The sequence below is a fragment of the Phoca vitulina genome, unplaced genomic scaffold, assembly GCF_004348235.1.
Source record: "Phoca vitulina isolate PV1807 unplaced genomic scaffold, GSC_HSeal_1.0 scaffold9, whole genome shotgun sequence".
NCBI classification, from domain to species: domain Eukaryota; kingdom Metazoa; phylum Chordata; class Mammalia; order Carnivora; family Phocidae; genus Phoca; species Phoca vitulina.
In genome coordinates, this window is record NW_022589712.1 from 33,936,987 (window position 1) to 33,951,645 (window position 14,659).

A 14,659-nucleotide genomic window follows, 5' to 3' on the forward strand; every position below is an offset into this window, starting at 1 on the left:
CTAGGACAGTTAATGTTCATCAAAAATTTGATGTGCTTATATTTCCCAGCCTCTTTTATAGTTAGATTGAAGTATGTGACCATTCCTGATCAACAGACCAGATATGGTCCAGGCCAAGGCAGGGAAGAGCATGCATATCTCTTTTGTCTTTCTCTTTCCCTGCCAGGACAACCTCAGAGGCTCCATGGTATGGTGTAGCTACGAGATGGAGTAGGGTTGCTTGACACACATTGGGTACGATATGAGACAAAAATTTGGATTGTGGTAAGCAACTGATTTTTCAGGGCTTATTTCTTGAGGCAGCTAATCATAATTACTCTGACTGCTGTATTTTGATTTAATTCTATCATATTTCGTGTTTTATATTTACCATTTTTTTTGCTTCTGTTTTTCTATTTTTGGCCTTTTATGGAATTGATTGAAAATTCCACTGTCCACATTTTTTTCTCTTCGCTTATTGGGAAAGTATAACTGTTTGTTATGGTTAAATTTATGTGTCAGTTTGGTTAGGCTATGTCTCCAGGTTTTGGTCAAGCAAGTCTATACCTTGCTCTGAAAGTATCTCAGATGTAATTACCATTTAAATCAGTAGAGTTCAAGTAAGGCAGACTACTCTCCATAATGTAGGTGAACCTCATCTAATCAGTTGATGGTCTTAGAAGAAAAGACTGAAATCCTCCCAAAAAGAAAGAATTCTGCCTCCAGACTGTCTCTGAACTTGATACATCAACTCTTCCCTGGTTCTCCATCCTGCTGGCTTGTCCTACAGAACTCAGGCTTGACAGCCCCCACAGTGGTGTGAGTCAATTCCTTAAAACAAATTTCAAAAAAATCTCTGCATTCATCCATCCATCCATCCATCCATCCATCCATCCATCCATCCATCCATCCATCCATCCTGTTGGTTGCTTCTCTAGAGAACTCTGATTAATATCCCTATTTTTATTCTTTGATAATTATCCTCAATGTTTAAAACATATATTTAACAAAGTTTAAATCTAATCAGTCTTTTTTCACTCTCCTCCCAAAATTTTAAGGACTTTACAAACTTCTAACTCTGACCATCTGTCCATTTTCATGCTGTTGTTCTCTTGTTCTTTTGGCTCAACTTTTTAAAGCAATTACATACATTTAGTAATTATCTTCATTATTATTTTCACTATGCTTACTTAAATTGTATACATTTACTATTTTTCTGTTCACTTTGTCTCTTTAATCCCCAATTTCCTTGATTTTGTTGACTTTCCTTTTGAATTGTATTTTATAGTAGCTCGGTGAGAGTCTGTAATTGGTAAACTCTCAGTTTTTCTCTGAAGATGGCATTATTTTGTCCTCCCCTCTGAATGAGGTATAACAGGATATAGAATTCTGAGTTGAGCGGCATATTGTATCATATAATTATATAACATACCATGAGGATATTAGTGCATTGTCTGACTTCTATTGTGACTTCAATGGGAAGTATGCTAACCAGCAAATCTTATTCCTTTGTAGATAGTCTGCATTTTCTCTCTAGATTATTTTAAGATTTTGTTTTCTTTTTCTTTTTGGTTTCTGTAAGTTTAACAGTGATCTTTCCAGGTGTGGACTTATTTTTATTTATCGTGATGGTTTTCCTTAATTTGGGGAATCATATTTTTCACCAATATTTGAAAATTTTCAGTATCTCTTTGACCATTACTGTTCCCCATTTTCACTCTTTTGACTTTGGAACTCCTCATAGACTTACATTTTTACAATCTGCATTCCTTGCCTCCTAAACTCCTTTTATGTTTTACCGTATTTGTTGCATTCTGCACAATGTTTTCAACTCTTTCTTTCTAACTCATTCTCTTTTCATCTGTTACTAATATGCTGTTTGGCCCTCCCATTCAATTTTTAATTTTAATTACTATATTTTTCATTTTTAGAAATTTTATTTGCTCCTTTTACAAATTTCCATAGTAAATGGAAATTTAGTCTTCCATCACTCTTTTCTATTCATTCTTTTAACATTTTAATAATTTAAACAATTTTATATTCTCTTTCAGATTTTTCAGTAATCTCAGGATCATGTTAAGTACTTTGCCTGCCTATCCTCACTCCTATTTGATTATTTATAGTGTATCTAAACAGAGTAGTTTTCTGTATCTTCCTAGATGCTCTAGAGGTTTTGGTAGCCAAGACTAGTACCCCTGCCGTTAATTTCACAGCTTGAAAAGTCTTGTACCATATGAATGGTATAAATTTGGACTTCAATCCATAGGCTTGTGATTTTAGCATCTTATGAGACACATTTTTCACAACTGGGGGCATGAAAAGAAACAAGACTTCTGGGAATGTTCCGGGGCTGGAAGGCATGAGTGCTCGTTAATGAAGACAACTGTTCCAGAGTCTCATGTTTTTGCATACCTTCAACTAGAGACTTCTGTTATAGGTCTAAGGTGATATCTGTGATGTCTCCTCTCCCTGCCTGGTCTTTAAAATCCCAGCCCCTAGATATTATGATGCATATTTAGGTTCCAAATTCATTGAGCCACGAAGGTGCCAGCTTTAGAGTGTGCCTTTCTGTTTTAACCTCCCTCTGTACTTTTAGACTTCCTTTTGTTTCTTCTTTCTAAAATGAAGTATGCATTAAATTTGGGGAGTTATGATTTATTTAGCATGTCTATGAATTTCTAACATCAGGATGGATCTGAATTAACTCAGGCTGCATGTTGTCAGAAATCTCTGGCTTTCCTTTCTAGCGTCCTTGCTTCCTATCAGGGTTTTTTTCCCCACTGATCTGCCACGTAAGAGTAAATTTACAAAAATCCAGTTTATTCCTTAGACTCTTGACCCTAAAGCAAGAGAAAACTCCTTTTGAGGTTTCTATAGATTCCCACTCTCCTCATGTTAAAGGAATAAACACTAGAAAATCACTTACAACAGCAGTTCATGTATTTATTAGAATCAAGGCTTTAAACTTACTTAATTTTTAGGTATATTTCCTCCTATAAAAAATATATTTTTTAGAATACCCCCTCATCTCTGTAGTTTATCTAAAGCCTACACCTTGCTGATACAGCCCTGTTCTTTACTACCTCACTCTTCTTGTTTCTATGGAAAAAAAAAAAAAGATGTCACAAATTGCTTTCATTTTATTCTGTATTTTATATTTTTTTCTAGAAATATCTGGAAAAGACCATGTTTCAGACCATAATTTTTAGAATTATGGCTCCCTCAAATGATGGGTAATTGTAGCAAGTAACAGAACTTGAATTTGGAGACTAAAGAGAAAGAACACAATGTACTGGAGTTGAAGCCTAGTATAAATTCTTCTATTTCTAATGCTCATTCTAGTGAAGATCAGACTGAACACTGACTCTAATTGAGAAGGGGGAGCCTGGGCTAGAGGGTATTAATGAACATTGCTGGTGTGTGTGTGTATGTGTGTGAGAGAGAGAGAGAGGGAGAGAGAGAGAAAGAGAGAGAGAAAGAGAGAGGAGAGAGGGGGTAGAGGGAGAGAGAGAAGAAAAGTAAGAGGGGAGAGAGAAGGGGGGAGACAGGGAGAAGGAGAGGGGGAGAGAAAGAGAGTGAGTTTGAGACAATGACTCCAGGGTAAACAAGAGGGTACTGAAGAGAGGAAACCTCCCATTGCCAGGGGAATGAAAGAGTGATTCATTTTTTTTTTTTTTTATAAATGCAAGATACCAAGGGAAGGTGATGACTGCCTAAATTTCCTACATGTTAGTATATAGGACATAGCACATTCCACTGACTTAGAGAAAGGGAGGGAGGAAGGAAAGGAAGGGAGATGACATTGCAGAATGGGTGAGACTGTGTGATTATTACTATGTGATGATTCTTTATGATCTTAGTGATCCAGAACTATGGAATTCACTCTACATAACCCTTCTTTTCATTGTTGTTGCTGTTTGTTATTGGAAGGCACCAGATTCAAGTGCACAGCATCTAAGACCATTCGAGTGGAAAGCTCAGAGGCCTCATATCCCAGGGCCACTGAAGTCTGTTGCCTCTGGTGGTGATTCCAAGCATCCAGCAGCATATGAAATCTATTTGTCCACCTACTTTTAAAGCCTGATCTGGCTGATAACATAAGTTTTAACGCCCCCAACTGAAAATTTTTTTTAAAGTTTTAATTTTCAGTTGTTTTAGCATCAGAGGACTTTTTATAGACCCAAAGCAATTAAGATTAGAACAAAATAACTGGATCTTCCTATTCTCTTTTCTAAAGTGACACATTTTCCCTCTCCTTTCCTTGCACCCACCAATGAGAGGTATGAATGAGATGTTATCTTGGAGATTGTGTGTTGGAAAACAAATGCTTTATAGTATTTATCCCACCTGACACTAACAGAAAAATAGTGTTTGTTTCTTCATAATATCTACACTTCCAAAATACTTTATTTCAATATTTAAATAAATGATGCATGCAAGACACGTAGCTGTTACTCTTTACATAGGAATGCTCCACTACAGTCTTTAATTGTACAAAACCTCCACCTGCTTATTATTTAGTTAAATGATCAACTTTCTCTCACTCATATTTTCTTTTCAATGACCTTCTTGATTATGTGTGTGTTTATAAATAGGTAGACTTAAGCAGATTTTTTTAAAAGTGAAGTTGCTTTAAAAATGCTGTCAATTATGCTTTGAGGTTATTTCTACTATTCATTTGTTTCTGTCCTTATGTTATTTTCAATGCTTTTTTTTTTTTCTTCTCACATTAATTCACATCCATTTTCTTCACAGTAGTAATTGGTTGTTTTATTGCTTGTCTAACAGGTCTTTTCTCTCCTCATGCAAATTCCTGTTTTGTTTCTTTGTGCTTTCTGATTCACTGAAAACATTTTTCCTTCTTTTTAGGGAGAAACTCAAATGAGTAAAGGATTCTTCCGTATTTTTATCCTTGAATTCTTTCATACATAAATAATAAACTTAGTCTCACTCTTTTGTGTTTATCCAGCAATAATACCAGATCTTACATATACAGAATGCTAGCCCTAGCTATGTAATTGCTCAACCTAATGACTGGCGAATATATTTATTTTCTAGTAAAACAGAACTATATTATCATGACATTAAAATTAAAAATTTATTTCTTTTGTTCAAGAAACAAACTTTCTGTTTAGTCCAATAAGTTTTCTGGGACAAATCAGTCTTCTGTGAGTTTGCGGATAGCCATTTAATCAATAAGGGATTTCTTTAGCATTTATTTTGTACTTTTTCAGACATTTAATTATTTTTTTTATGTGGGATATGGAAAAAGAGAAGGAATGATGATAACAAGAGGACATGTTGCAATGCATTATAGTTCATCTCAGCTCTATGTTTGAGGCTGGCTAGATTGTCATGTAAAAGCATCAGTGTTAAGGAAAGAGAACATTTTGTGCCCGCATAAAAATTACAGTCTTCTACATATAAAGTGATAGTATTAAATTTGGGTGAAATTAAACAGCTCTTTAATATAAAAATGTTAGAAGTTTATGAAGATGAAGCAAGGGCAATAGTGAGATTTTGACTGGTACAAATGATTATAGATAGACTTGAAAGATATTAGTTAGAATGACATTCATTCATTCATTCCTTCATGAGTGCCTACTATTTGCCAGGCACAGTGCTAGACGCTAAAATGGTCCTACAATAAAGCACAGGTCAGATGAAAATGGTGAACTTGGAAATTTGGGTCTTTAAAATAGATTATGAGAAGATAGATAGTTTAGATTTGAAAAATAAGTTCCTTTTGAAAAGATAACTGGGCATAGGGAAGTTTCTGCAATGACTGTATCACAATTTTGAATAAGAAATAAAGAGAGCATATGGTAATAGAGGTTATTCCAGAGGAACCAAAACAGTAGTAACTGCTGATGGAATATGATGTTTTCATTACGACCACGAGATAAGCCTTGTAAGAGTGTGGTAAATATCTTTATTATCCCTGAGGTCCAAAAAACCTTTTGTGTCCAATACCAAAGCAAAGCAAATATTGATCTGTTTCTTTAACACTAATTATTTATGTGTATCATTCACAATCAAAGGTCCAATCTAGTTTTTTTTCTGAAATTCTGATGCGAAGACCAAAGGAGTTCAGAACATTTAGTTCAGAACATTTTAACTCAGCATGTGCTTCCTATGAAATATTTTTTAGCTTAAAATAGTATTATGAAGGTGTATCACATGACTTATTTTCAAAATGTTGCTCTACATGTAAAGAATGAAGATTTGTCAGTACTGAAGATACTCAGATAATGTGCTATACTTGGAGACCCCAAATTCTGCAATATTTCCAAATGTATTTTGAACAATGACAACAGCCCAAGGTTCCTTTGAAGGTACAGGTTTCAATTGATAAAATTGATACAGGATTCAATAGTATAAATAGTTTAGAAGCATATGATCTCATGTGTTTTGTAAAATGTATACTTTCTAGTCAAGCTTCACATATAACCAATTTGTGGGTGAGTATAAGCAGTGGTGTTAATTTTCAGGGCACTTTCTTATTGATGATATTTGGAGCAATAGCAATAAATTTCCCTGTCCAGAGTCTTATGTTTGACTGTCTTTCTTCTGTGAGTTGGTGGCAAAAAACTGCTTGGCATCTGCAATAATTTCAAGACCCTCATCAGTAGTGGGAAGTAGTGAGAGACTGAGAAAAGAGTTCTATTATTACAGCACACTGAAAGTTTATTTTGGATACAATTTAAAAGGAGCCTTTGAAAATAATTCAAAATAAATATTCTAGTTTACTGGGATTTTTCTGAGCTCATTTAAATTCGAGAAATTCCATTTAGGTACTTTTTCCAAAAGATTGACCTGCATTCTTAGTACATAACACTATTCAGTTCTTACCAGTTTTGTAGCTTCATGTGCAAGACCTTTAGCTTCTTGGGCAATTTTCTCAGCTTCATCAATAGAGTCCTTAATATGGCTGTAAGCATTGAAGGCTGCAGTGGCATTGAAGGAGATGTTTTTGGCCTCATCAAGGATTCTGTTGGGATTACCCCCAAAAAAGAACATCAGAGCAGTTGGTACTCAAATGAAGAACATTCTACTTATAACAAATATGGCTTCCAAATGATCACAGCCAAGATCATTATGATTCCAAGTCATAATGAGGTATCTACTTATTGTATTATAGTTTTCAATTTAAACTCATATTCCTAAATAATTCAGCTGTGTAATACTACCAACACATTTTTAAACACCCGTAGTATCCTTCAAAAATTTCTGCAACCACATGCACCATGCAACTGTGAGCAGGGAGATGATCCTTTAGGGCATTTGTAAAGCTTGCTATATGTTTCAGAGCACTTGTACCATATTACTGGAATGAATTTCACAAAATCTCTTTAGGGGAGGTGTACTGCCCAGATGAGAACAAATGAATCTCAGAAGGTTAAATAGCTTGTCTCAGGTTACATGACCAACACATCCCTAATTAAGGACCTGGAGCCTGCATCTGTGGACTTCTAGCTTACCTGCTAAATGGGCAAAAGTTTACTATAAAATGAATTGTGCATGAATTGTGGCCAGGGTCTTCAAACATTAATAGTCTCCTTTGTATCAATGATATCAAGTCCTGGAATAGAACCTTACACATGTTATATATTAAATAACAGATATGAGGCAATTGTTCTTGGGGCTTATAGGACCGATACTTATTATGACAATCCCAAAATTGTAGGGGAAGCATACCAGTTAGACCTAGAAGGCTATTTATAGGTCAAACACACTTTGCCACTTGACCTTGCTCCTCTGACCCATGTAAGAGTCCCAGCTATAGTAAGCTGTTATTTCACAGGGGAATATGTAGGGTCTCCCTGGAGTTTGAAAGAGAAGAAACAGACTTAATGCCTATGTATTTGGCATTGTCAAAAGCCAATAAATAGTTTTGATTTCATTAAAAATATAAAACTAGAATTTGAAGCAGGATGTGTGTTTATCCATTATTATTTAAAATGCTAATAAAGCAACCGCTGTGCTCTCTAATAAAGAACAGAAAATATTTTTCTCAGTATAGCCTAGGGCTATGTTCACTCCCCACCAAGCCGTATTTGAATCCACTTTGAACTCAGACTTTTGATGCTGCTTCAGTGGAGCTTTGCCCAGACCCTCCTAATTAGGCTCTTCCACAGAAAGGCCATGTAGCTCGTATGTTCCTAATTAGAGAAATCAAGATTTGAAAGAGATTCTCTACCATTTCTGCTAGTCACAACTTTTGGACAAGTGTCAAGATACATGGACATTTCCAGCAACAAATGACATACCCATCAAGGACAGCAGATGAGTCATTCAACTGAGATGCATGGCTCTCAGCCTGGGACACCTTCTCAGCAAGGTTCCTATCCTTTATTTCCTGGGCAAGGTCATCGATTTTATCTTTAAGCTCTTCAGACATGGGTGGCAATTTAGTTTGAATGTCTTCAACATACTGATATATAAGAAGAGAGGGCATTTTAAGTAAGTGGATCCAAGCTTCCTCTCAGTTACTAATTTCTCTAGGAGATATAATTACACACTTTTTTTTAATGAAACTTCAATTTTACTAATATAGCAAAAAGAGAATACAGAATAAAAGCTGTTATTTAATGAGAGAGATTAGGAAATATATGGAGCCAATTCACACCAAGAAGAACCTAACTATCTTTTTCTAAGAAAATGCTTCTTCGTAGGTATAAATGCATAAATGATAGTCATTAGGATTTTTTAGAGCATATGTGTTTCTCTTGCCATATAGTACAGCATCTACTGCATTATGCACTACATTGAAAGTCTGCTTATAGGTTTACATTTCTCTTTTAACCAATTTTATATAAATATTGAAGCAGATTTTAAGAGCTATCCTGGGAACAAGAAATGCCCTTCATCACTGTGGAGAAAAATACAGGTTTATAGGAGTGTTGTGAGTATTCTCACACAGGCACTCGTGTCTGTTGGGAGAACAATGTGAAGTTTTAACTGTTGCCAAGAGCTAGGCACGGTCACAATGGAATCAAGCAGAAACGATCTGACACCCACAAGAAAAAAAAATTAGTATTTGCTTATGTTACTGAGATTTATCACTGCTTCCCACTTATGAAAACCTCTGCCATTGTTATTTTCTTTTAACTTTGGCTTTTACGAAATACTCACATCTATGACTGAGTTGATTTCGCCTGCAAGACGGTTGGCTTCATCAAGTATGTCCTTGCCTTCTTTTAAAGTGTTCTCAGTTTGTTGTTTGTCACGTTCAATAGCCTCCTTTTTTTTCTGTAGTACAGTATGAACAGAACATCAAAACCCTATCCAACCCGATACTCCTTCCTGACTTCCTTCAGCTGACTGAACACAGGCTTTGCAAACAAGGCACATCGTGTTGACGATGAGGCTGGATGGGAATGACATCAACTACCTGGCCGCTCCTTCAAGAGTTATTTTATTTAAATGTCTATCTAGGTACTTTCCTCCTCCCAATGTGAGAAAGTCATCCAAGAGAAGAAAAGTTATGTGATGTTAGCTGAGGAATTAAGAACTATTTTTGAAGCAAGATGGACACCCATTTTAAACTCAAGTGTAAGTGCTGAATATATATTCCTGAGCATGTGGTAGCACCCTGAATTACATTAGAACTAGACATTACATTCCAGAATCGAAGTCCAAATGAGTATTTTGTGAGCATAAACATAAGCAGATTTAGTCTAGGGGAGTTCTGTAAAAATTGGAAGAAGTGAGATTTTTAAGGGAATTTAGGGGAAGTGCTTTTCAAAAAAAGAGAAACGAACACATGGAAGAATAAACTTAATGGATTGTTCCATAAAAAGAGAGCAAGCTCTAATTTTTCCTTGATGCTGAGAGTTTGTCTCAAAACTACATGCAACTCATTCCTAGCCTAGAAGAGTAAAATCGACGAGAGAGAAATATTGTTATTTTTCTATTCGGAGTGTACCTTTGCCTCTTTTTTTTTTTCTCCTTGATATAGCTCACTCATTCTCCCAATCACTTGTGGATTTAAAGGCATCCATCTTAAACCTCTGCCATTTATGTTTTTATATAGATAACAATGTTAGTTTTATATGCATTTATATCTCAAGATGTGCCAGGTAGCTTATGGGCTTTTCTCATTAAATTCCACACTAACTCGACAGGTCCTGTGTTTATCACCTTTTCAAAGAATAGGAAAATGAACAAATGATTTGCTCAAGGTCACACTAACTATGCAGTAGAGGTTTGGACCCTGGTCTACCTAATGATAAAACCTGGGTCTTGAGCAATGAAAGCACTGTCTCTCCTATTATGGAAATCACTTGCCTTATTCGTGCTGGAAGGCACTAATTTCATACCCTTCTTTCCCTGTCTCTTCACCAACCTCCTCAGTGGGCTAATATACATACAAAGTAATATGTTCAGTGATACTGCATGGTGTATTCGGTATGTTATGCTTCTTCAGTTATGTACGGTTCAACAGGCTGTGCATTTGTGTATGGTCCCTATACTCTACATGCATCTTACAATGAACTGGTGTCACTGATTTTCATTAAACAGTGCTTTTAGCAACTGTCAGAAATGTAGATTCTGAGTTGGTAGATCTCACTACCTTTTCAACTCAGAATCTACATTTTAACAAGAACCCCAGGTGATATATGCAGTAAAATTGGAGAAGAACTGGCTTAGAACACTGCCTAGCACACAGTAAACACAATGTAATTGCTAACTATTATAATTATTTTATTCTTCATCTTGGCACTCATTTATCTGAATTCTATTCTATAGGGTGGCCACAAACTACAGAAACATAGGTAATGTTATTTTATATTTTCTATAGATTGAACTGTCTTGATTGCTTCTTCTGACAGTTGCTAAAAGCACTGTTACTTAATATCACTGAACATATCACTTAGTATGTATATTAGTCCATGCTCCACACTTTATGTCCATATTATGTACTTACTTATTGGTCTAGTGACCATCTCCCTCACTTTAATATAAATGCCAGAAAGACAGTCTATATGTATCACTGTACCTTCAGGACCTAGAAAAGTTTCCTCCATAAACATTTTTGAACGAATAAATGAAATTAGAGTCCATTCCTGGGACTTGCACTGGTGACACTTGGATCATTCAGCTAGTCCCATCACTGGCTAATTCAGGGCAAGTTTTGTTATGTCAGTCTTATTCATGGGCAACACAGGTAGGGGAGTCCTGGTGTTGTGATTACAAGTCACATCTTATCTTCCAAGGCTTTGACATTCTTTTCCATAACTACCAATTAGTCCCCAGCTTTTATGTGAACTGATTTAAAGTCATGCCATACTCAGACATTTGATAATCTTTTCAATTTGGCTTGTTTATATTCATGAATCAAGCTAATTTAAAATGCTGTACCAATCAGAGGGAGAGAATATTTCCACATGGATGTTAGATAAAGAGCTATATCCATTCTGATTTCAATTAAGTAGTGAATGAGAATCTTCCTAAAAGCTCTGACTCACTTTAGGGAACCAATTGTTATGCAAAGGTCAAAATGTGTTCTTTATCATACTAAAGCAGAAATGATAAGCCAGAATTTAGGGAGATTTTAGAGGTGGCTAATTTTCAAATTAGACACTAATGGAATCTAGCTTTGAGACAAGGAAAGATGACTATTTGGAGCTCCCAAATATTAATGAAAGTATTGATGTAACATTTATTTGTTTTTGCTTTATGGTACTTTATTCACTGGAAAAAAATTCGGTTCTATCTTTGCACCAGACACTGTTCTTGGCCCTGAGGATACAGTGGGCAGGAAAGACATGTGCCTTGTGGCCTGTCTGGAGGAGGGAGTAAATGAATGAATAAATTAATATGATAATATTTTTAAAGTAATTCTGAGTGCCACAAAAGTAAAGAGAGGATAGAGAATGATGTAGGATAAAAAATACCTAAGGTAGGAAGCTTCAAGTGTTCAAGGAACAACAAGGGGGCCCATGGATAAAGGGAATTCTCCCAAAGTATGCCATAAGCATAACTATTAAGTGATTCCACTTGAAGACCAAAGTTGATTATATTTCTACTTTTAACTTCTAATCAGATCTTAATTCATTCCAGAGCTCTCTAAGTTTAAAACCTTTGTGGGTGGGGTGGAAGGATTAAGAACCCAAAGAAGCTTATTTTCCTGCCTGTCTAGCAACTAACTACTTTCTTTGAATCCTTCCTTTTGCATCCTTCTAATGGTCAATTTGGGGACTGACTCTTCAGTATATGTTTCCTCGCATAACTGAATGGCTCACATTCTTGGGGTCCACCAGGCACACAGTCCCCTCTGCCTTCTCTGCATTGCTGGAAGTGCACTCGAAGCCCATGCCCCTCCAGAAGGCTGCATTCAAAGGCTTCTATGATCTAGCTCCAAATGCTATTTCCAGAGCCATCTTCTGCTCCACACTTCCGGAGCTGGGCAATGAATTTTATGGCTCTCTTTGACATTTTGTAAGATCACCTTGCCCTTCTAGAACCCTGCGTTTGGGCTCATGTGACTCCATCATCTCTCTCAGTCTCTGCTATGATGCCATCATTTTTGTGACTCTTTTGTGGATGCTCCTAGCCCATATTAATCACAGTATTATGTACTGTGAAAGGTTAAACTGCCTGAATTGTAAGGTCTATGAGGCCAGGAATCATTCCTAGTCAATCTCAAACACCCTGGTTACCAACAGCCCCTTGCTGTGACTGGTATCTGACAGGCATTTAATATTACCATTGCCTATTTTCCTAACCTTATACCACACTATTTCCTAACACAAAACTAATTCTCCAGTTTATATAAACCACTCACAAATTTTCCAAAATGTAACTTTAATCCATGACTTCAATATTTCAATTGTTAATGATAGTTTCCAGGATAAGACCCAAATTCCTTCACTTGATCTCAGAATGCACTTGGTCTTTCATTACTCAAGTTCTGGAGCTTGTCTGTCTTCCTTGGCTCTCTATCTGCTATTCGTTTCCATGCAGTCTTCATTCCAGTCCTATCAAACCACCGAATTTCCCCCCAGATTTCTTACGTTTTCTTTTTTCCCCTCCATGTCTTTGCATATAGTTTTCCCTATTTCTGGGATATTTCCTTTTCTACTTTGACTAACTAGTGCCTTTTGTTCAAGACTCAGCACATTTATCATGTCCTCTGTGAAGCCCTCCTTAACCCATGGGTGATTTCGATGCCCTTCCTTTGCTTAGCTCCATGATAATTACTGCAGTGCATATAGAGTGACTTACTTATGTGCACCTCTCACTAAATACAAGTCACCTGAAGTCATCAGAGATGGTGTTTTATTCTTTATATCACTGGTTCTCAAACTTAAGGCTATATCCGAATCACTGGAGGGATTTTTAAAACACAAGTTGCTGGGCTCCACTCCCAGTTTCTGAGTTGATAGGTTTGGGATGGGGCTCAAGAATTTGCATTTTTAAGTTTCTAGTTGATATTCATGTTGCTGTTCTAAGGACCACACCATAAGGACCAGTCTTGGATATAATCAATTTTTGTGTTTGGCACATTTCTTGAACTTAGTAGGGGCTTAATAAGTGTTTTTAATAAAAAAAAAAAAAAACATGCTTATCTCCTTAAAATCAACAAATAACATTTGAGCTGGGTCTTAATTATAGCACCTTCTTTGTGAACACAGGCACAATGCAGTTATCTATTTAAAATACGCTGTATCCATTTGATTGAATAATCTGTATCAGTTATTCTCAAACCAGTATGCACATCGGATTAACCTAGGGAGAGTTTTAGAATATGAACCCTAGGCTACAGCCCAAACTAACCGACTGACACTCTGGGTAGGAGCTCAGGGAACCCGTCTTTGAACAAACTGTTCAGGTGATTCTCAGTTAGCTGGTCTAGCAGGAACCTTGGTAAGCAACCTAATCAGCCCTGGCAATCTTAAGTAAGCTGTGCCTTACTGGTGTTAATTTAGCCAGTTTATCTATTTACTCCAGTAAGTTTTTAACAAGTCTTTGGCTAAGCATGACACATAAAATGAAAATACAGAAAGGACCACTTAGAATCGCAATACTGACTTCGTAAGCTCTAGGCATCTCCAGGGGCGCCCAAGAATGATGGTTCCTGGTTTTAAATATCACTAAAAGGAAGGAGTAGCTGCAAGGACCATTTACTGCGCCACTATAACTCTTCTTGAAATACTTCCCAAATGCTTATTATGCTTTCCACACAGGTAATTTTAATTTCTTAAACTGTTGCCATAAAATGGAGAGGTGCGCATCTGGGTAAGTCACACCACTGGTGTGTCACCGAGCAGGATGAATCATGCTGGCACTGGGGAGAAGGTATCCCAGCATCCTGCCTCTCAAGATGGTAGTTTTCTTTAATATTTCCAGCATGTCAGTAGACTCCAAATTGGTTAAGATTAGATACTGCAGTTAAGAAAAAAAATGAACCTCCTCAATCTTCCTTCAGAATGACAAGGATAAATCCCAGGAGAGGGACTCGAAAAAAACACTTAAAAAATTAACTCATCGGGGCTCCTGGGTGGTTCAGTCGGTTGAGCATCTGCCTTCGGCTCAGGGTCCTGGGATGGAGCCCTACATCGGGCTCCCGGCTCAGCATCATATGTGCTGAATTTACTCTTGAGAAAAGTGCTCAATTTGCCATGTCAAGTATTAAGGAAAGAAAGGAAGGAAGGGAGGAAGGAAGGAAGAGAAA

At 36.6% G+C, this 14,659-nt stretch overlaps 1 protein-coding gene across 1 annotated transcript in view; it reads right to left on the reverse strand.

Annotated features, from left to right (window-relative positions):
• The window catches only part of LAMA2 (laminin subunit alpha 2), a 613,526-nt gene that overhangs the window by 106,034 nt on the left and 492,833 nt on the right, over positions 1–14,659 (reverse strand). The window contains exons 38-40 of the mRNA XM_032407892.1: positions 9,115–9,231; positions 8,250–8,413; positions 6,832–6,970 (exon numbers count right to left, since the gene is read on the reverse strand). Of these exons, the coding sequence (XP_032263783.1) occupies positions 6,832–6,970; positions 8,250–8,413; positions 9,115–9,231 (420 nt within the window). The remainder of the gene's footprint in view (positions 1–6,831; positions 6,971–8,249; positions 8,414–9,114; positions 9,232–14,659) is intronic.